This window comes from Spermophilus citellus, assembly GCF_964194105.1.
Source record: "Spermophilus citellus genome assembly, chromosome: 9".
NCBI lineage: Eukaryota > Metazoa > Chordata > Mammalia > Rodentia > Sciuridae > Spermophilus > Spermophilus citellus.
Genome location: NC_138191.1, coordinates 113624221 through 113647896, shown reverse-complemented (window position 1 = coordinate 113647896; position 23676 = coordinate 113624221). Strand labels below are relative to the sequence as shown.

At 38.8% G+C, this 23676-nt stretch overlaps 1 protein-coding gene across 1 annotated transcript in view; it reads left to right on the top strand.

Annotated features, from left to right (window-relative positions):
• The first annotated feature begins 17416 nt into the window (after positions 1-17416).
• The window catches only part of ZMYM4 (zinc finger MYM-type containing 4), a 143744-nt gene continuing 137484 nt past the window's right edge, over positions 17417-23676 (top strand). The window contains 2 exon segments of the mRNA XM_081307997.1: positions 17417-18705; positions 18707-18778. Coding sequence (XP_081164123.1) covers positions 18556-18705; positions 18707-18778 — 222 coding nt within the window. The 5' untranslated portion in view covers positions 17417-18555.

The following is a 23676-nucleotide window of genomic DNA, read 5'->3' as shown; positions in this document are numbered from 1 at the left end:
GTCTTTTACCTCTCTTGCTAGATTGATTCCCAAGCATTTTATTATTTTATTTTATTTTTTAGGCTATTGTGAATGGGGTAGTTTTCCTAATTTCTCTTGCAGTAGATTCATCACTGATAGATAGGAATGTATTTGATTTATGGGTGTTGATTTTATATACTGTTACTTTGCTGAATTCATTTTTTAGTTCAAAAGTTTTCTGGTGGGATTTTTTGGATTTTTTCTTCTAAATATAGAATCATGTCATTGGCAAATAGTGATAATCTCAGTTCTTCTTTTCCTATTCATATCCCTTTAATTTCTTTCTCCTGTTTCATTCTTCTGGCTAGAGTTTCAAGGATAATGTTGATTAAAAAAAAAAAAAAAGTGTGTAGAGCTGTGCACAGTGACACAAGTTTGTAATCCCAGTGACTGTATAGGCTAAGCCAGCCTCAGCCACCATCTTCTCAAACCCTCCCACATTCCTCAGCCTATTTTATCTGGAGACAGATCTGGCCTCAAATTTACATATCCCCCTGCCTCAGCCTCTAAATTGCTGGGATTACAAACAGGAAGTACCACCTTCATAGCTGGCAGTGCATGAATTACCTGTAGAATAACAGCAAAGACTCATACCACAGTTACACACAGAGACCTTGGAAAGAGCAGTTCTCTGTTATTTATATCGGTGGAATTATTGACCGTAGTATAATAATGTTGATGGTGGGGAGGACCCTGAAAACATAAATTTTCAGATAAATACATTGTTTCAAAGTACTGAAAATTTCCATGAGTAAAATAAAAATCTGGAACTTAAAAAAAAAAAGGATGATGTTGAATAGAAGTGGTGAAAAACGGCATCTTTGTCTTGCTCTGGTTTTTAGAGGGAATGCTTTCAATTTTTCTTCATTTAAAATGATGTTGGCCTTGGGTTTAGAAGAGTGAAGCAGGAGGCATCACACTACCAGACCTTAAACTATATTACAGAGCTATAGTAACAAAAATGACATGCTATTGACACCAAAACAGACCAATGGTACAGAATAGAAGACACAGACAAACTCACATAAATACAGTTAGTTATCTCATGCTAGACATGAAAGGGTAAAGTTTCTAAGCTGGAAAGCTTGAATTAAAATGTAAAAGATTAGGTATTATTAAGTTCCTCTGTTACACCCAGATTCCTGAGATAGTTAAGACAACGCCCTACTGGCCATTCAGCCTAGGGCCCTGTGCAGTTTGTCACAGGGCCCGAACCAATCAGTTTGAATGTGTACCCAGTTTAGAAGTGACCAATCACCCCTGCCCAGCCTGTTCCCGCCAATGAATGGACTAATCATGTATCAGAGTTGTTGTTCAATTTTCCCACGCCTCATGATGATTTGTTCTGATGTATGCAAAGCCCCCCACCCTCTCCAAAAAGTGTACTTAAGCTCTGCTTGACCTCTGCTCTGGGCTCTGGGCTGCTCTCCCTTCTTGAGTGAGCAGGGAGCCCCAGAGCGCTGGAACGGATCCCTAATAAATCCCCCTTGCCATTGCATGGAGCTAGTCTCCTGTGGTCTCTCCTTCTCCGACGTTTCGCCGGACCCTTACAGACAAAGGCACCAAAAACTTTCACTGGAGAAAAGATGGCCTATCCAATGAATTGTTCTGGGAAAATTGGAAATTCACATGTGACAAAATGAGATCAGACCTCTATCTCTTATCCTTCTCGAAACTCAACTCAAAGAGGATCAAAGACTTAAGCACTAGAACAGAGACTCTGCACCTGATAGAAGAAAAAGTAGGCCCAAATTTTCACCACTCAGCCTAGGATCTGACTTCCTGAACAAGGCTCCTAAACACAAGAAGTAGAATTAAGAATCAATAAAGGCCAGGGTTGTGTTCAGTGGTAGAGCCCTTGCCTTGCATGCATGAGGCACTGGGTTCGATTCCCGCACCACATACAAATAATAAACAAATAAAATAAAAGTATTATGTCCATCTACAAATAAAAAAATATATAAAAAAGAATCAATAAATGGATGGATTCAAACTAAAAGCTTCTTCTCAGCAAAGGAATCAAATCAATAATGTGAGGAGAGAATCTACAGAATGGGAGAAAATCTTTACCACATGCACCTCAGATAGAGCATTAATCTCCAGGATATATAAAGAATTCAAAAAACTTAACATAAAAAAGAAAACCACACACACACACACAAACAAAAAACAACCAATGAATAAATGGGCTAAGTAAGTGAACAGATGCTTCACAGAAGAAGAAATACTGAAAAACCAGCCTCTACCTCAGAGCAAAGCCTGTCCAAGGAAGGGACATCACCTTTATCCTTGGAAAGATCCAGAGAGCACTCCTAGGCATATTCCCACCCTGCTAAGTTGTTTATCTACAAATAACAGGAGAGATCTGCTGCGCCAGGTGTCCCTGACTCAGTCAGGCTAGGTGGGGAGCCATAGCAACCCCCTAGCAGCCACCAATCAGCATGAGACAGGGAAATACCTGGGATGCCAGATGAGCCTCCCAGTAGTTTATGGTGGTTGATAATGTATTGGGAAACCATGTAGTTCAGCACGAATACCCCTTTTGGCTTAAACCAATCAGTTCAAATGAATACCCCTTTTGTAGTAACCAATCACCCCTACCCAACTTGTTCCCGCCAGTGAATGTGCTAATCATGTTTTAGAGTTGTTTGATTTTCCCGTGGTGTGTGGTGATTTGCTAAGAGATGCTATGACGTATGTGGGGGTCCCTGCCTTCTCCAAAGAGTGTATAAAACTGCTGCAAACCCTGGGCTCGGGGCCTCTCAGCATCACCAGTTGCTGTGTGTGTGTGCGGAGGACTGAGCTAGCTTGCAATAAACACCTCTTTGCTGTTTACATCAATCTTGGTCTCTGGTGGTCTTTTGGGGGTCCCAAAAACAATACAATCCATCAACAAATTTATAAAAAAAATGTTCAACATCTCTAGCAATTACAGAAATGCAAATCAAAACTAGTCTAAGATTTCATCTCACTCCAGTTAGAATGGCAATTATCAAGAATACAAGCAAGGGTGGGGGCAGGTTGTAGCTCAGTGGTAGAGCGCTTGCCTAGCATGCATTTGGCACTGAGTTTGATCCCCAGCACCACATAAAAATAAACAAATAAAATAAAGGTATAGTGTCCATCTACAACTAAAAAAGTAATAAATAATTTTAAATGATATTTGATGATATTTTAAATGCCTTTTTCTTGCTCAATTGCTCTGGCTAGGAGTCCATTACAATGATGTATTTAAGTGGCAAAAAGCAGGCATCCTTGTCTTTCTTCTGATATCAAATGAAAAGCATGGGTTGGAGTTAAATTCAGTGGTAGAGCACTTGCCTGTCATGCAAGCCTTGGTTCCTGGGTACTGGGGACTTAACCCAGGGGTGCTTTACTACAGAGTTACATTCTCTGTTCTATCCTCTGCTCTACAAAATAAATAAATAATAAATAAGTAATAGTTGCCAGTCTTTCATACTGAGTATGATACTGAGTGTAGATTTTCATATATGGCCATTATTTTCTTTTCTCTTTTTTTTTTTTTTAAAGAGAGAGTGAGAATTTTTTAATATTTATTCTTTAGCTTTCGGCGGACACAACATCTTTGTTTGTATGTGGTGCTGAGAATTGAACCCGGGCTCATTTTAGAGTGATTAACTTTCATATATATATATACATTTAAAAATTTTTTTGACAATGGGCCTTCATTTACTTATTTATTTAAATGTGGTGCTGAGATTTGAACCCAGTGCCTCATATCTGCTAAGCAAGGGCTCTACCACTGAGTTATAAATCAGCCCTCACATATTAAACTAGCTTTGCCTTCAAGGAATGAATTTCACTTAGTCATGATATGCATGATTTAATATGCTGCTGAATTTGGTCTGCTAGTATTTTTGTTGAGAAATTTGCAACAATGTTCATAAAGTATGGTCTGTAGTTTTGTTTTGTTTTGTTTTTTTCCTCGTAGTGCCTTTTCTAGCTTTAGTATCAGGGCAATGCTGACCTTATAGAATAAGTTAGGAAATACCTCCTCTTCAATTTTCTGGAAGCATTTGAGCAGGATTGGTGTTAATTCTTCTCTAAATATTTGGTGTAACTCTCCAGTGAAGACATTAGTCCTGAGCTTTCTTTGTTGGAAGATGTTTGATTATTGATTCAATTTTCTTAGCAGTAACATGTCTGCTCACATTTTCTATTTGTTTATGATTCAGTCTTGGTAGGCTGTGTGTTTCTGGGAACTTGTGCACTTCATTTAGATTATCCAATTCATTGGCATGTAATTATTTATAGTGTTCTCTGATAATCCCTTTTCTTTCCATAAAACTGGTGGTAGTGTCTCTCTTTTGATTTTAGTTATTTGAGTGTTCTTTTTTTTTTTCTTAATGAATCTAGCTCCAGATTTGTCAATTTTATTTTGTTTTGTTTTTGGTGTTGAGATTGAATCTAAGGCCTTGTGCATGCTAAGTATGCAATCTACCACTGAGCAGCAGCCCCAGTCCCTCAGTGCTATCAATCGCTTCAAAGAAGCAACTCTTGGTTTCATTAATTTTCCCTTTTTGTGTGTGTGTGTGTGTGTGTGTGTGTGTGTATGTGTGAGAATTAAATAAGATAACCAAATAACAATTCCTGAGGAAGAAATGCAAATGGTCAATAACTATGTTTTATATAGTTGGGCCTCCTAAAATAATTAAAAGAAATTAAGATGACAGCAAGATACAATTACTCTACCAAACTGGCAAAACTAGAAAAAGTTTGAATTAGAAGTTACCCTCTTGTGTGTGGGGATATTTATTGAAAGGAGATCCTTAAGGGATATTTGGGGTGCTGATAATATTTTATTTATTAAACTGGGAGCTGTTTTTGTTTTAAAAATTTATTGAGCAGAGGGGATTTATCATTTACTGAGTACAGAGTTTCAATTTTGCAAGTTGAAAACAGTATTGGAGATGAATGATGGTGATGGTTGCACAATAACATGAATGCATAAAATGGTAAATTTTATGTAATGTGTATTTCACCACAAGTTTTAAGATCCATTGAACCATGTCTTTGTAATTTGTACAATTTTCTATGTATAAAAATTATATTTTAATTACAAAAAATACAGTCCCCAGTGATGGAAACATGCAGAAGGCAGACACTGCTGGTGAAAGTGTAAATTAATATCTTTTTGGAAGGCAGTCTGGCTTCACGGGTCAAAAGCCATAACCTTTGACTCAGCATTTCTACTTCTAGGAATTCCTTCTATTTTAGGGACATTTTTTTTTAAGAGAGAGGGAGAGAGATAGAGATATATATAGAGAATTTTTAATATTTAATTTTTAGTTTTCGGCGGACACAACATCTTTGTTGTATGTGGTGCTGAGGACCAAACCCGGCCGCACGCATGCCAGGCGAGCGAGCTACCGCTTGAGCCACATCCCCAGCCCCTATTTTAGGGAAATATATTTGCAAAGGTATGTATATGAGGACATTTACTGTAATGTTGCTTATAATGCAAAGTATTGGAAAACACCTAAATGTCAATAAAAAAGGAGTGGTTAAAATATATAGTGTACCCATGCAATGGAATATATAAAGCCATCAAAAATGTACCTTAATCTTCATCGACATGGTAATATGTTTATGCTATATTCAATGGAACAAAAGAATGAAGTAAATATGAAAGATATAAAGAGCCACAAGAGGACTAGGGTTGTGGCTCAGTGGTAGAGCACTTACCTAGCATGTGTGAGGCCCTGGATTTGATTCTCAGCACTGCATATAAATAAATAAAATGAAGGTCCATTGACAACTAAAAAAATATTAAAAGAATAAAAAAGCCACACACAAAAAAAGATTTTGCCAGTGGTTATCTACTTTGGGCAATGAAATATATTGACTTTTAGTTTTCTATGCTTATCTGTTTTTTAAATTTACTTTGAGGGATATATGTTGCCTTTGTAAAAAGAAAAAAATATGTTAAGTTATTGGTAATAAGAAAGTAAGGGGCTGGGGATGTGGCTCAAGCGGTAGCGTGCTCGCCTGGCATGCGTGCGGCCCGGGTTCGATCCTCAGCACCACATACCAACAAAGATGTTGTGTTCACCGAGAACTAAAAAATAAATATTAAAAAAAAGTAAGTAAAATGCTTGACACTTATGTTAATTATGTTAATGCCATCATTTCATTCTTCTTTATGGCTGGGTAGAACACACACACATATATGTTATATATGTGTCATATGCCTGTATATTACATATTCTATATCCATTCACCTGTTGATGGACATCTAGGCTGGCTCTGTCACTTGGCTATTATGAACTGTGCTGCAAATAAAGAAGAAAAAAATTGTCATTTGCTGGTAAATAGATAGTATTGGAGAACATCATGCTAAGTGAAATAAGTCAGGTGCAGAAATTCAAGGGTTGAATATTTTCTCTTACATGGAGAAGGTAGAGAGATAAGGATTTTTAAAAAGGGGATATCATGAAAATAGAAGAAAGAACAGTAGAGTAGACGAAGGGGACTGAGGAGGAGAGAGGAGGAGCTGGAAAGGGGAGGAACAGTGGAATGAAATTGATTAATTTTGCTTTGTGTGTATGAATCTATCACAATGAGTCCCATTTTATGTATAATTATAATATACCAATTAAAATTGTATGTATAATTATAATATACCAATTATACATATATATTTAGTTGTAGTTGGACACAATACCTTTATTTTGTTAATATTATATGGTGCTGAGGATTGAACCCAGTGCCTCTCATAAGCACACTACCAAAGAACCACAATCCCAGCCCCCATTTTTAAAAAGTAAATAAATAAAAGGAAGAACAAGAAAGGAAGGGACTCAGGGGAAGGGAGGAAAATACTGGGGAATGAAATTGCCCAGTATGAATACATCACAATGAAACTGACTACTATGTATAACTACAAGGCAATAATAAATGCATAATAAAAATGTTAGAGCCCATTCCTTCCTTTGAAAAAGTAAACACTCATTAGCTGTACTAGGATTCTCCAGAGAAACAGAACCAATAAGATATGCATTTACAAAGAAAGACTTATTTTAAGAAATAGGTTCACATGGATGGTCATACCACCCTGAGCTTGCCTGATCTCATCTGCTCTTGGTAGGAATAGGTTCACATGGAATGTGGGGGCAATCTGGCTGTGACATCTGTCACCCCATTGATCACCAGGGTTAATTCGGCTGATCTGGCTGACTGAAGTGGGTGACTCCTTCCTTCTTCTCTGTCCCATGTGCATCCCTCCCAAAGCTGAGTGCTGGGTCCAAGAGGACCTTCCCCCATAGAGGAGGTCTGTTCTTCCATCAAGAGTATAGGAGTAGCTGCATTCTCCTGCTACAACCTCCAAACAAGCTCTCAAGAAATAGGTTCACATGATTATGGAGGGTGGCAAGTTCAAAATCTACAGGGTGGGTTGGCGGGCTAGAGATCCAGGTAGGTGCCAGTGTTGTGATCTAAGTCTGAGGGCCAGCTGGCAGAAAGCCTTCTTACTGGGACTGGGGACTGGAGAGTAAGCCAGTCTTTTTTTTTTAGTTCTCAATTGACCTTTATTTTATTTATTTATGTGTGGTGCTGAGAATTTAATCCAGTGCCTCACTCATGCTAGGCAAACGCTCTACCACTGAGCCACAAACCCAACCCTGGAAGCCAGTCTTTAAGACCTTGAAGTGATTGGATAAGGCCCATCCACATTATAAGGAGCAGTTTGCTTTACTCAAAATCCACTAATTTAAACATTAATCTCGCCCAAAAAATTACCATCACAAAGATCCAGAATTATGTTTGAGAAAATATCTGGGCACTATAGCCTGGTCATGTTGACACAACATTGAGCCATTCATTACACTTTTGTAAGGCTTGGATGTTGTCATCTGGTAGAGGTAGGATGAATAAAATAAAATACTTAGCTCTCTGGGCCCTTGAGTGTTTCCAGGACTCATGGACAGAAGCTAGTATGTCCACAAACTCTTTAACTCTGCTAGGGTTTTTACAAATTGTATACAATTTAGTTGTTTGTCTCACACTAGGAAGTACTCATTCTAGGTTTGGCCACAACTAACAATGCACAAGATTATATTGATTAAAGCTGAAGAGGACAGGCAGCCCACACCTAAGAGAAAAGAGCCTGCTTTGTCTCCAGGCTGCCCTGGAGCCTTCTAACAGAATGGACTATATTGGTCTGTCCAGGTCTGTGTCTCTCTTGGTTTTTTAATGTTTTCTTCTCCCAGTGTTTGCCTGCATGTTTTTTCTTATTGCTCTTTTGTTATTCTACTTTATAATTCTGTTAGGTGACATTAGTTTAATGTCACCTAACAGAAAGTTGCAGACTGGGGTTTTTGCAGATATTTCTTCCTGGCTTATGTGGGATATTTAAAACCATTTGACTTAAATGATATCACTCAAAAACACATCTATACAGTGGACTCTAATTCATCTGTAACAAGGAATGAAATAGTGATACATGTTATAACATGTCTGGACCATGAAAACAGTATGCCATGTGAAAGAAAGCATTCACCAAACCATGTATTATGCAATTCCATTCACATCCATTCACATGCAATGTCCAGAATAGGACATCAATAGGGACAGAAAGTAGATTAGTTGTTGCTTAGGGAGTTAGAGGAGATAGGACAGCAGCAGTTAAAGGGTATCCTTCCAGATTTTTGTTTTTATGTTAAGAGACAGGGTTTAGCTACAAGCCCAGGATGGCCCCTGGGCAATCCTCCTGCCTCAGCCTCTCAAAAAGCTGGGATTGTAGGTGTGCGTCACTGCATCCAGTTGAACGAGTATAGCTTTGAAGTGAGATATGTTGTTCTAAAAGTGACCATGGTGATGGTTGTATATATCTGTGAATATATAAAAATAATTGAATTGTATACTTTAAGTGGGCAAATTGTGTGGTAGGTAAATTAAGTCTCAACAAAGCTATTTTTAAAAAATTTGGTTCTGGATATTTAGTCAAAAGAATTGAAAACAGGATTACAAAGAAATATTTGCATACCCATGTTCATAGCAGAGCATGATTCCACAATAGTCAAGTGGTAGGGCATCCCAAGTATCTATTGACCAAAAATAGATAAACAAAATATGGTTTTGAAATATTATTCAGCATTAAAAAGGAAAGATATTCTTTATTGGGCATGGTGGCATACACCTGTAATCCCAGTGACTCGGGAGGCTGAAACAGGAGAATCACAACTTCAAGGCTAGTCTCAGCAGCTTAGCAAGGCCCTGAGCAACTTTGCAAGATTCTGTCTCAAAACAAAAAATAAAAAGGGCTGGGGATGTAATGTAGTTCAATGACCCTGGGTTCAATGTCCAGTACTACCAAAAATAAAAAATAAAAATAAGGAAGGAAGGAAAGTCTGACACACGACACATGCAAAGTCAAATAAACTAGTCAAAAAGGATGAATATTGGGCTGGGATTGTAGCTCAATTTGTAGAGTGTTTGCCTTTTTGCCTTGCGTGTGTGAGGCACTGGGTTCGATCCTCAGCACGACATAAAAACAAATAGGGCTGGGAATGTAGCTCAGTTGGTAGAGTGCTTGCCTCGCATGCACAAGGCCCTGGGTTTAATCCCCAGCACACAAAACAAAAAACAACAAATAAATAAAATAAAGGGGGCTGGGGTTGCAGCTCAGTGGTAGAGCACTTGCCTAGTATGTGTAAGACTCTGGGTTCAATTCTCAGCACCACATTAACAAATAAAAAATAAAGATATCATGTCCATGTACAACTGAAAATACTTTTTTAAAAATAAAGGTATTGTGTATGTCTACAACTAAAAAAAAATTTTAAAAGGACAAATATTATATGACTCCCTTTATATGAAGTATCTAGAGTAATCAAATTCATAGAAACAGAAAGTCAAATAATGGTTGCCAGGGGCTGGGGAGAGGGGAAAAGAGGAGTTATTATTTAGTGGATGTAGAGGTTCTGTTTTGCAAGATGAAAAACTTCGGGAGATTAGAAGTTCAACAAAGTAATATCCTTATCATTACTGAAATGTGCACTTGAAAATTCTTAAGATGGTAAGTCTTATGTGTATTTTACCACAATTAAAACTTTGAAAGAAATTGAGAAATTTCAAGGAAATTCCAGCCAGGCATGGCAGCGAATGCCTGCTTGGAAGGCTGAGGCAGGAGGATTGTTTGAGCCCAAGAGTTTGAAACTGGCTTGGGCAACATAGTGAGATCCCCATCTCAAGACAAAATGAAACAAATAAACTCCAGTTTCTATGTTAGCATTTTAAAGATCTGGCAAGACTTAGTTGGCATTCCCTCATGGCAAGAATTTCTTGGAATGAGTAGTGGTTACCTCCTGTACAGTGGGCATGGTTTATTCTCCTCACTTAGGCTCCCTACTAATTCCTAATTTTAAAAAAAATTTCATTTTTGCCTATGTTCTAGGGTATTTCACCTCCTTTCTGTTTTCTACTCATTGTCACTATATCCCAAAATGACCTTGTCTAAACCCGACACCAGTCAGCCTAAATGTCTATCCACTTCCGCCTTTTATTAGATATTTAACCTTGTGATGATCACTTAACCTGAGGATCAGCTTCCTTTCCTATAAAATCATGTGAGAGCTGGATGTTTTGTTCAGTGGTAAAGCACTTGCCCAGTATGAAGGAGGCCCTATATTCCATTCCCAGCACCACACACCCACACACACACACACACACACCCACACACACACACACACACAGATAAAATATTATCTAACCAATAGGCAAGACAAATGAAGTATGAGAAAATACCTTGTAAGCAATACTGGCCATTGGGAAATCATGCTAACCAACATTTGTTCCAATCCTATTGTTTAATGTATGTTGGACATTTTGTTTATTATACCATTATTTTACATTTTATTTCAGTTCTCTAATATTTTAATCAGAAATTTGGGAGAAATAATAGTTAACTTTAGTTAATTTTTTAAAAGCAATATAGCAACTGGGCATTGTGACTTACATGGAATTAAAATGGTAATTCCAGCTACTTGGAAGGCTAAGGCAGGAGAATCACAAGTTTTAGTCCAAACTGGACATCTTTGTAAGACCTGTATCAAAATATGAAACAAAAAGGGTTGCAGGGATGGGGTGTCCTGGGGTTGTGGCTCAGTGGTAGAGTGCTCTCCTAGCATGCAGGCACTAGGTTCTAGCCTCAGCACCACATAAAAATAAAAATATATATATATGGTGTCCATCTAAAACTAATTTTTTTTAAGGGCTGGAGATCCAAGATGTAGCTCAGGGGTGGAGAACTCCTGGATTCAATCCCCAGACAGCCCCCCGCCCCCGCCCCCGCCAACACACACACAAAAGGTTTTATGGGCTGGGGGTTTTGGGGTGTGGATCAGTGGTAGTGCTTTCCTAGCATGTGGGAGGCCCTGGATTCCATTCTAGCACTGCAAAAAATGAAAGTAAACAAATAAATAAATAATGCATTTACATTGTTCAAAAATTAAAAAGGTATAGAATGAAGATTCTTCTTTCATATGGCCCCAAATCTACTATTAATTTTCATCTGTGCATCTTTCCAGATTTTTAAAAATATATAAGCAAACAAACACATATTTTCTTAGGGAGGGTAATTTTTTTAAAGTTTTTTATTGTTGTAGATGAACACAACACATTTTATTTATTTATTTGTTTGTTTTTTTATGTGGTGCTGAGGATCGAACCCAGAGTCTCATACTTGCTGGGCAAGAGCTCTGCCATTGAGCCACACCCCCAGCCCCAGGGAGGGTAATTTTTAAACATAAAACTGTTAAAGACTTTAGTAAAATAATTTCTATGCTACTGAAAGCAATGTTGCTGTTATTATTGTCATTATTTTTGGAAATTAAAACATCTTATGATTATTCAGTTGGCTTACAACAATTACTGTCACTTGCCAGGGTATGTCTTGACATTCTAAGATATCTAACTCATCAACATTCAATGTGCTCATCTTTAAAATATTCTAGTTAGCAGTGAAATTTTATCTCATCCAGTAGGACCTGACAAACAAGGTTCATAGAAGTATAATGATATTTACTTTCTTCAGTAGAAAGAAACTAATAATTATGACAACTCTAAAGAATGCATTTTCCAGAGATTAAATGCTAGATGACTTCTAAAGTTGGCTTGACACCAAGATGTAGGATTTCCTCTTTTCAACCCAGGCTTGTCATATACTTTCTAGTTTTTGTTTTTGTTTTCCTACTGTTACAGATTCCTCTATACAGTTTGTGCCAGTTTGGAGAAAAAACTCTTTGAGGACATGTCATCTACTTAAAATTTCTAATATATTTGGAGACAGATGCTTTACCATTTTTAATGTGCTTTAATGATTCCCATTTTATCTTTTTAAAAATATTTTTAAAATTTATTTTTTAGTTTTAGGTGGACATAATATCTTTATTTTTATGTGGTGCTGAGGATGGAACCCAGTGCCCCATGCATGCTAGGCGAGCACTCTACCACTGAATCACAACCCCAGCCCCATGATTCCCATTTTAAACAAACTTTCTTCCTGAAAGAATTGTTCATACTCACTGTCTCTATTTCTTTATCTCCTGTTCTGTCTTCAGGCCATTCCAATCCTGGTCTGTCCATACCAACACACTGAAATGGCTCTGGTCTACAACACCAAAGACCTTTGAATCTTCTGGTCAATTCTTGAAGTTCATCTTCTTTGTCTTCTTGATGACATTTGACAAATTGGAATTGATCCCCTCTCTTGAAACACTTTTTCTTGTCTTCTGAGACAACACACTCTTCTGGTCTTCCTGCTACTTATTCTCTTTCTCTTGAAGTGCCTCAGGGCTTGGTTCATTTTATACTCCTTGAGTAATCCTATCCAGTCTTTTGGCTTATACTGATGAGTCCCCTATTTCTATCTCTAGCTCTGTTATCTCTCCTGAACTTCAGATTCGAATGTTCAATTGCCCATTTGACATTTCCACTTGCACGTCTGAGAAGCATCTCAAATTTAACATGTCCAAGATATGATTTTGCTTCTTTCTCTGCCTGCTCCTTCAAATCTACTCTTTCCTTTCTTTTTTTAATATTTATTTTTTAGTTTTAGGTGGACACAATATATGTATTTTATTTTTATGTGGTGCTGAGGATTGAACCCAGCGCCTCACGCCTGCTACGTGAGCATGCTACTACCACTTGAGCCACGTCCTCAGCCACTATTCTTCCCTTTTCAAATAACTGGCAACATCACTAACCTAGTTGTTAAGGCTAAAGAGCCTTAAGTCATCTTTTTCTCTTTCTTAAGTCATCTTTTTCTCTTTCTCCCTGTATCCAATTGGCTAAACCTCCAAAAAAAAATCCTAAATTCAACTATTTTTCATTATGTCTTCCTCTGATGCTCTAGGGTAAGCCATTGTCATTTCTCACCTGGAGTGTCCCAGAAAACCTCTTAACTTATATCCACCATTGCTCCCTTGTAACTCATTCTGCATATGGTATCCAGAGGGCATGTAAATTTTTTTTTGAGGTTTCCAATGGCTTTTCACAAGGTAAAATTTAAAAATACTTATGATGGCCATGTGGGGTGATGTAAGCTTGTAATTTTTATATTTTGAGACGGGATCTAACTTGCTGAGGCTGGCCTTGAATTTGCTATCCTCCTATCTCAGCCTCCCAAGTAGCTGGGCTTACAGGCTTGCCTGATTCTGCATAGCTGGTTCTTCGACATTTTTTAAGATTCAGCTCAAAGTTCACCTCCTCAGAACAATATTCTCTGATTATTAGATATGATTACCATACCTAAAGTAAGCTTCATGCCAGCATTCTGCTTTACTTTCTTCTTAACATTCTTTGAGTTTACCTAATATATCCAATTTGCTTTGAAATATATTTGAACTTGACGGTTAGAATTATTTTATGTAATACCCTCCTTTGGAAAGAAACACCCAGTCTTTCAATGTAGCTGCCCTTTACCTCTGTGCGTGTATGGTATCTGTGTATATGGACGAAAAAGCATGAGACCTGGGATCCATTTGATATTCCTGTACCATTCTCTTTCTTCTCAGGATGCTCTGCAACCTGTTGGTCAGCGAGTGGAGGATCTTGTAGCCTGGCCTATCTGAGCTTGATTAGAATGTGGAGGCAATGAACAGGTCTTCCTGAGGTCTGACTGTTACTACTTTTTGTTTCCAGACCAGTGTCATCTACAGAGCCACTTTCATACCTGTCAGAAGTATTCTTGGTTATCTTTTTATTTATTCTTCCACAGGCTATGGGGGAACTTCCGGATCCATTCTATATTACACAAGAGCTAAGGGTCGCTAAGCTAAGGCTTACAATTCTGTATGTGTATTTTTGTGTTCTTTTTCTTAAAAACAAAACAAAACAAACTCTTTCTGTCCCTATCACATAAACTTTGAGACCTGTAAAACCTGGATTTATGCTTGGCTAAAAGACATTGAGAGGAGCCAAATAAAACCCTTTTCTCTTTACCCAACTACTCTGGGGCATCACTTTCACTCACATGTAGCTGGCTGATTGCTGCTGTGGGTGTGGTCTGCAAGCCATTTCTAGTTAGAATCCCAAACAGAAGCAGAGTCCTTTCTGCTTTGAAGAGCTGGGAAGACAGGGACACTTGTCACTCAGTTGATACCTCTCTTACTTCTTGCTTCCTTTTTCTTCCTTCTATTATTTAATGAAAAGAATAAGGCTTTTATTTCTGGATGTCAAAGTCTCATGGCTGGGCTGTCCTAGATGGAAGAAGAATGTCCTCTGGAATGTGGGAGAACTCTCAGACTCTTACTATTTGCTGAACTTCATAGGTTAAATGGAACCAAGGAAATTTAGCAAATTATTTTTCACTACATTAAGCCTATTGTATTCTCTTCTGAGTATGAAAATAAATTCTAGAGCCATACTTCAGAAAAGAGTCTATAATGAAATTTGACTTAAGAGAATTGAAATGAATCAGTTTGGTACTTGCAAATTTTTACCCCCATTGTATTCTAGTTTATTTATTAGAGAAGTTAAAAAAAACCTGGACTCATAAGCGAATTACCTCATTTTAAATGCTGGCATATAATTAAACAATTTTTAAAAAAGATAAAAGTTGTAACACTCATATCGTGCTAGGAACCAAAAATCTTCTAAGAGATTAACAGATGTTAACTTATTTAATCATCCCAATAACTCATTTTCAGATGAGGAAACCAAATTGCAAACAAGTAACTTGACCAAGGTCATGTAGCTATATACAATATATGTCAAATATATATTTGTGGGACAGATTTGATTACAAGGTCACTAGTTTGCAATCTTTTGTTAATGATATTTAAAATCCAAGAAGAACAAGTCTTTGAATTCTGTCTCAATCTTTCTGCTTAACAACCTTGGACCAATCCCTTAATCTCTATGGATCCCTCTGTAAAATTATGATTAAATTCATAGTGCTCATTAAATATTGTTTTTCTCTTTTTTCCTCCCTCCACATGAATGATTGCATCAAACACTCCTGGTATGTTTGATTCTTATCTGGAATGCACAAACCCTGCCTATTATTCAAGACCCAACACATTTCTAATACCTCTAGAAACAGCCTGATGTAGGAGAGAACCTTCAGCTGAGGGTCTAGGTGTCTGTTCCAATCCTGATGCTGTTACTAATTCTCTGTGTGATCTCCAACAAGTCACAACTTCTCTGGTCCCATGTTTCATCTTTAAAATGCCCAATTGGTCTGGGGTTGTAGCTCAATGGTAGAGTGCTGGCTAAGTATGTGTAAGACCCTGGGTTTGATGCTCAGCCCATGGGGGAAAAAAAAAAGAAAGTGGAACTGGCCTAAATTAATGGCTCTAAACTGTATTCTGAGAAACCCAACATTTTTCTGAGAGGATGGAACTGAAAGAAGCAGCAGAAGACGAGTCTAAGGCTTAGGAACAGTCAGTCTTGTGGGCACCCACTTCCAATTTAAATTGGGCAGCTCTACTTTAAGCAGCTAGATTTTATTACAAACAAATATTCCATTGTTTATTAAAACAGGTGAAAGCCACTAGATCTTTTATGTACCTATAGTCACCTGAAATTATCTTTTCTTGGCTTCTCTTTTTATTTCCTTCTTGTTCAGGACACAGAACTAAAGGGTCTAACATTTTTAAAAAATTCTGGCTGAAATGAATATCAATCTATCTGTCTATATTTATTTATTTCCCTTCCACCTTCTTTCTTCTACCCAAAAGTGAAATTAAAAATGAACAAACCTAAGAAAGGACCAGAATGGGTATTTCCAGCCATTTCAGAGTTTTCAGCAAAACATGATAGATTAGCAAACTTTTTGGGTTCAAAACACCTCCCAAGTGATGCACAAAAGTCAAAGTGACATACGGATGTCACATCTCAATACCCTGTGAATTCAGGAGTTGCTCATTTCCATCTTAATGTGTCTTGTCATGGGAAACGACTTGAAGAGGCAACTTTGCATTTCTTACAGTATTTCCCCATTGTCCCTAAGCTATTATTAAGAATGCCATTAGGGAAATTTTTCTCCACCAAAGACTCAGTGGACTAGAAGGAACAGAAGGATGAATCAAGCCCTTGTTGTCCTCAACCGTCCTCATATACGATCCAGCTTAGGTTCAGGGCAAGATAGACCCAAATCTACTCCCTGTTTTCCTGCTTAGACAATAATAAGATGCTCATTCTTTAAGTGAGATTCTCAAGTTCCTTCAATGTGCCATGGGAGAAGAGATGTCTCTCAAGGGTCAGAGGCTGGAGAGAAGGGGGAGCTCAACTCAGGATGAGCAGGGTTCTTGGCACACCTGATGGAAAAGAATTTGAGCACACAGCAGTCAGAGGCATACACAGAAATTTATTTAGGAAAGCACAGACAGGCACATCCAGAGAAGGTGGGTTATCTCAAGTGAGAAGCAGCAACCTATGGTGTGGGGTATTAATATTTATGGAGGAAAAGTTGATATGGGCTGGACTAGAGGTGGATTTAGGCAATTTCCGGCTATTTTCCTTGCACTTGCGCATTGTCCTCTCATGTCACTTTCTGAAATAGAGGACAAGGGTCAAGAGTGCTGGCTCAGTTGCTCAGGAATTGCAAAGGTTCATGGGCGCTTTTTGCATTTCAATTGTTCATGGGTGCTTCCTTTGAGACTTGGTATCTTTCTTGTTTGTATCCCCAAATTCTTTTTTTTTTTTATTTTAAAGAGAGAGAGAGAGAGAGGAGAGAGAGTGAGAGAGAGAATTTTTTTTTTTTAATATTTATTTTTTAGTTCTCGGCGGACACAACATCTTTGTTGGTATGTGGTGCTGAGGATCGAACCCGGGCCGCACGCATGCCAGGCGAGCACGCTACCGCTTGAGCCACATCTTCAGCCCCTCCCCAAATTCTTATCTCAAATGGAGATGAATGGGGATGAACAACAGCTGCAAATTATCACACTTATTCCCAGAATAACTAAAATATTTTTGAATTATCATGATACTTTCCTTTTAAATGATCTCTCTTGCCTTGAAGACAGGTTGGTTCCTTGAAAAATCCTAAAGGACTGTGACTCATATTTTGATTCTAGTTCCAATGAGCCACTATGTATCTTGGGATAATTCTTCCCATGATCATATTTCAGTGTTACCATTGAGAGCCTGGAATAGATGGTTCCGTTCCCATTTTGATATTGTAGTGGTAGACACTACATAATAGTAATTGAGGAAATTATCTCCAGTTGTTTGTTAGTCTTCAAAATCACTAAAGGATTTGATTTTGAGGTTAGGCTATTGAAGTTGGTCCTTGATATTCCTTGCCTTGTGCTTCAATCAGGCTGTCAACAGGTAGGGAAGCCAATTTTTCTTGAGATGACTGTCTTGTACCCTTACTGGTTGGGGTTCTTCAAGCTTAGAGGTCCACTGAGAACTTCAGCTCATCAACATTTTATCTTTTCAACAGCAGCTCTGTAGTCAGGTGTAAGATGGTGATGTGGACCCCTCAATGACATTTCACCCAGTCCTCCAGATTGTCCTTTCATTGATTTCTTTCATTCTTTCTTCATCACTACGTCATGGTCCCTTTAAGGGAGCGGCCATAGTTGAGTGGTGGGAGCAACTGCTGGCAGCAAAGAGACTTGCAGGATTTGGCCTACCCTGGGCCCTTCACCGCGCACGCTCAGGACCGGGGGCTTGGTGGGAAAGGGAGGAGGGGCTTATGGTGCGCCTGCGCATCAGGGGCGCGCGCAAGGGGCTGGTTTGGTGATCCCTTTAAGAAACCGCAGGCGGAGGAATTTCTCTGAGAGAAAATAATCCTACTCACGGGGCCCCTTGGAGGCCATTAACCCCCCGAGTCCCGGCCCCCCCTGACCCGGGCAGGCCCTCCCGCCCACGCGCACACCCGTGGGACCCCGGGATCTGTGGCTGCGCGCGCGGCATCCGCCCCCTCCTCACTCGCGCGCCAGGCCCGGCCGGGTCCGGGAAGCTGCCGCGCGGCGACCGTGTCTGCAGTGTGGGCGGGGGCCGGGGGGCCGAGCGGTGCCGCTGCCGCGCCGGGAGCCGCAGCGGTTCCGAGCGGGGCCCAACATGGCGGAAAGAGAGGTGGAGTCCGGCCCCCGAAAGAGGGTAGGTGAGGTGAGGCAGAAGTCGGGCGGCGGGGGGCGGGGCGCGGCCGGGCCGGGGCCGCGGCGGGCGAAGGGCCAAGCCGGTGCTGGAGCAGGGGGCGCCGACGCCCGCGGCGCGGGGAGGTCGCGGGCAGGTCCGCGATCACCTCGGGGCTGGAGCGCGTCGGCGAGCGCTCCTTCTGCAGGTGGGACAAAGATTGGTTGCTGGGGGAGGGGCGGGGGCGGTTGTTTGCGTCGCCCCCCGCCCCCAGCAAGGGGGGCGGGTGAGTGTGTTTTGGGGGCCCAGGGAGGGAAGGGGTCAGAACGTCGACCACATCTTCAGTGAATGAGAGTCCGTGGAAGTTTCACTGGGGAGAGGTCAGGTGGGGGTAGTGGTGGCGGGAATAAGTCGTGGAGGGGGTCTCGTGAGCAACAACCAGGAGGGTTTTCAGGAACACCATCGCGAATTCATTTTCTGCCTCCTTTCCCCTCCCCCTCTTAACCGTTATCAAGACCAAAGTGGAGGTGGCACTCTTACCTGTGAAGAAGTGGGATCCTTGCCTATTCTGATTTAGGAGAAAGATTTTGGCACTTGCACATGTTGTGTCCTCATCTATCTTCATTTCCCTGAAATTAGGAACGTGGAAGAGTATGACAAGTTTAGTCATATCAAGGATGTCCCCAACCAGCCTGCATAGGTGAAGCTAATTCTACATAGGAGTTGTTGAATGCCTTTTAAAGTTTGCCTTGAAACTTTTCTTATTTGATTCTGAGTGGTTTTCTTCAGATGGAGAACAATACTATCAATTGAGTAATATTTTTCAGATATTTCTTTTAAATTACTTCCCACCCCCCAACATGTTAAGCGTAAGTTTCCCATCAAGAATCTTCCTTTTGGGAATGGTCTGAAAATCATTAATTAGTGTTAAGCCAACCTGGTTAAAAAAAATGCTACTTAATCTTTATTTAAAATGTCTTTTCCTTTTTTTTTTTTTTTTTTGTTTGGCGGGGGGAGGAGGTGTTTACCAGGAATGGAACTCACGGGCACTGGACCACTGAGCCACATCCCCAGCCCTATTTTGTATTTTGTTTAGAGAGAGTCTCTCTGAGTTGCTTAGCGCCTTGCTTTTGCTGAGGCTGGCTTTGAACTCGTGTTTGTCCTGCCTCAGCCTCCTGAGCGTCTGGGAATATAGGGGTGTGCCACCGTGTCCTGCTAGTTAAGAGTTTTGAACTGGGATTTGAACCCAGGTTCGAACCCAGGTTCCATCCAGGATGCCACTTAGGAGTGTTTTAAATCTGTGTTTCTCACCTTAAAAGTTTAAATAATAAATAACCAAAGAAGTGTCAAATAATTTTCCCAACAAGACATTAGGAAAAATATATATCTTTCCAGCAAAATTGAAAATACAATCCAATTCAGGATGCATCCATAAAGCCCAATCACCTGGATTCTGCTATCATCATTTAACTAAACATTTATTTTATCACATATTTATTCCATCAGTCTTATCTATCCACTCACCAGTAGTCTTGTTTTAATACATATCATTGTATTTTGAGCAATTAAAATTTAAGGTTGATGGTATTAGGATTTCAAAATGTTACATTCTTCTCAATCAGTAATTAGTCATAAAGCAAGTTAAACTGAATGGTGTGACTGAGTAGTTCATTTAATATAAATATTGGGTATGGAATGCATGTATTTTGAAATTTTAAATTGTTCTGCAAGCTGTGATGAATTTTCAGCTGGATCCTCAATGCATATGGCAGTATGGTCTACCAATTAAAATATATAGGATGAGTTTAAGTGTGTAATGTTTATTCAGGGAGATCCTGCATCCTGTCGCAACTAATTTTTTGTTATTCATCATTTAGGATGTTCTAGAATGTTCTAGAAAACATCTATGTACCTTGGTAACTAGACTAGATTTTAAGTATGTTCTTTCTCTTAGGTTACATTTAAAGGTGTCACACTGGTTGCAGTTGAAGCATTATTTTTTTATTTTTTTAGTTGTCAGTGGATCTTTATTTATTTATATGCAGTGCTGAGAATCCAACCTTGTGCCTCACACGTCCCAGGCAAGTGCTCTACCACTGAGCCACAACCCCAGCACCCCCACAAGCGTTATTTTTAATAACAAACATGTAAGGTGTGCAGCACTTGTATAGGGTTTACCCATCATTTTACGGCTTTCATTTTGGGTGTTGCAAATTCATATCTTCAGTATCATCCATAGTCCATTATGTTGTTGGTATTTAGTTAGAATGTTCAGCAGGATATTTTTACATGGTACAAGTGCTTTCCCCCTATTTTGTGTGTGTGTGTATGTGTGTGTGTGAGAGAGACTCCACGTGAATTACATGGGTATACGCCAAACAGATTAGTGGGACTGTGTAGTGTAAGTTGATTTTAAATAATTTGACTGCGTTGAGGCAGTTAAAGCAAACTAACTACATAGACCTGGATAATACCGTTAGCTTATTTAATCTGAAATTGCATTGATGGTATGATACTATGTTATGATGCTTGTTGCCTTTGATGTTTATAATCATAAATTGCAAGAAAATTGTTGAGTACCTATGCTCATTGATAAGTCTATGCTGGGCCCTGGACTATGTTACTTTTGGTCATTTGGGATAATACATTGTTGGAGGTTCTGCTAAATTGTGAACTGCTTCAGGGTAGAGCCCTTTTTACTATTTTTTTTTTTTTTTGTCTCCTGTACTTATGATCACTATGTTATAGGAACTCCAAGGCTTTTATCGACTTCTAGTAAGAAAAGTTTACCTGTTACAGAAGAGGCTGTATAGTTTGGGTACCCCATTCTCTGCTTTGTACTTTTGGGGTCTTCAGTAAATATTTCACACCATTTTCTATGCTTCAGAGTTCTCTCCTGTGGGTCCAAATTAAGGGATCTTATAATCGTTCTAAGGTTGTTTAGATGGGAGAGTGACTGTTGGTTTAACCTTAAATTTTTTGTGGACCTGTATGGTGTTTTCTTTTCCTGTTTGTGGGCCTTTCTTAACAATAGATATTAATTAGGCCAGATTGATTTTATTGTAATCAGATTATACCTGAATGCCAATCTCTCAGTTTGTGAAAATGAAGAAGGTGAGTATGTGAGTGGATCAGCACTAATATCCATCAGTCGACTCTGTTACAGAGAGAACCGGGTTGTTTATATTCTACTGTCTATATGTGAAGGCCAATATTACATTCACGTATACTGAAGTCAGGGTATTTTTGCGGTATTATGAATTTTTTAAATATAGTAATGATTTTGTTTTCTAAAATAGGTTTTGAGATTTGTTTAGGCTTGTATATAGTCATTATTTATGCATGGATGAAATAGTATGTTAGGTCTAAATCTGGTGGCCATATTTTGTTGCAAAATCCCTATATCTTTTCAAAGTTTTCTTATTAATGTATATATTATTAGTTAGTCCAATAGGTCTCTTTGAATACTTAAATTTCCCTTTATATAAATTCAAGGTATAAATGATGTGGCTAAAAAAATAGATGGCATATCTATAAGTAATATGCTTCAAATTTTTGTAAAAACATTAAACTTTTTCCCCCTTACCATGTATGTGTCTATGTATACTAGTATGTGTATGGACTTAAGAGAAAGTTGTGAACGATGTTTGTGAAGCTGTTATCATTGGTTATCTTCAAGGGGTAGAGATGATAAAGGAAAGAGTATAAGGGTGAAAATTTTGTAAAGTATTCTTGTGGTATTATGTTAAATGAAAATGTAGGCTATAAAATGTTCCTTTAATATGTAAAAATTGGACATGCATAAAGATAAGGAATAGGAAATAACGTGAACAAATGAAAGCTTTGATTTCATTAGTTAATGGGATTATGGAGAGTATAGTTTTAGATTTCCGTTATTTTAATATTTTATAACAATAATTACAAAAGATTGATCACTCTTAATTCTGTCATGAAATTTTTGTTTTTAATTAAAAAAATGTTTTTTTTGTAAAATGTTTTACTTAAGAACATAAGAACACAGAAGTACATATTAAAATACTTGCAGTTGAAATGTATATAGAATAAATAATCTGCTTTAAGAATGCGTCATTGGGGCTGGGGATGTGGCTCAAGCGGTAGCGCGCTCGCCTGGCATGCGTGCGGCCCGGGTTCGATCCTCAGCACCACATACCAACAAAGATGTTGTGTCCGCCGAGAACTAAAAAAAATAAATATTAAAAATTCTCTCTCTCTCTCTCTCTCCTCTCTCACTCTCTCTTAAAAAAAAAAAAAAAAAGAATGCGTCATAGCCATAGTGGTGCATGCCTATAAAACAGCTACTTGGGAGTCTGAGGCAAGAGGATCTTAAATTTGAGGCCAGTCTAGGCAGTGTAGACCCTGTCTCAAGATAAAGTAAAAATGTCTTGGGAGGTAGCTCAGTATGCTTGCCTCATGTGCAGAGGCCCTGGTTCAGTACCCATTTGTGGGGATGGGTAGGTGAAGGGCGGGGGAGGTGCATTGGCTTTTTGTATAGAGACCATTTAAAGAGGCCATTCTGGTGGACAATGATCCTGAGTTGTTTTCACAGTGTTTACTGTTTTGTATCAAGCAGAGACATCTGTAAATAATAATAATATTTGGTATTTATAAACCTTTAATTGCTAGTCATTTATACTAAATATTTTATATATAGTATATTTTTCAGTCCTCATTAATTTCATGAGATTGTCACTGTTATTGTCCCACTTTATAAATGAGGAAACTGAGATTGAGAATTGTATGAGATCATAATGTAATGGGCTAAACCAGAATCAAGGATTGCTTGAAAGTTGTTTGGTGCCTTTGACTTCCTTTCTCCTAGTTATTCATAAAATATATAACAGACTCTTGTGCTGTGCCATAGAACACTAGAGTTTACTAACTTCTGTGTTTTGGTACCCATTATTCACCCTCTATACCTCCTCACCTTGCCTTTCTAAGCTTCTAGTAATCACTAATTCAGATAGATTTTCTTTTTAGCATCAACATATGAGAACACAAAATATTTTCTTTGTTGGACGTATTGCCCCCCCCCCACAGTTCCATCCATTTTGCTGCAAATGTTAGGATATCATTATTTTCTATAGC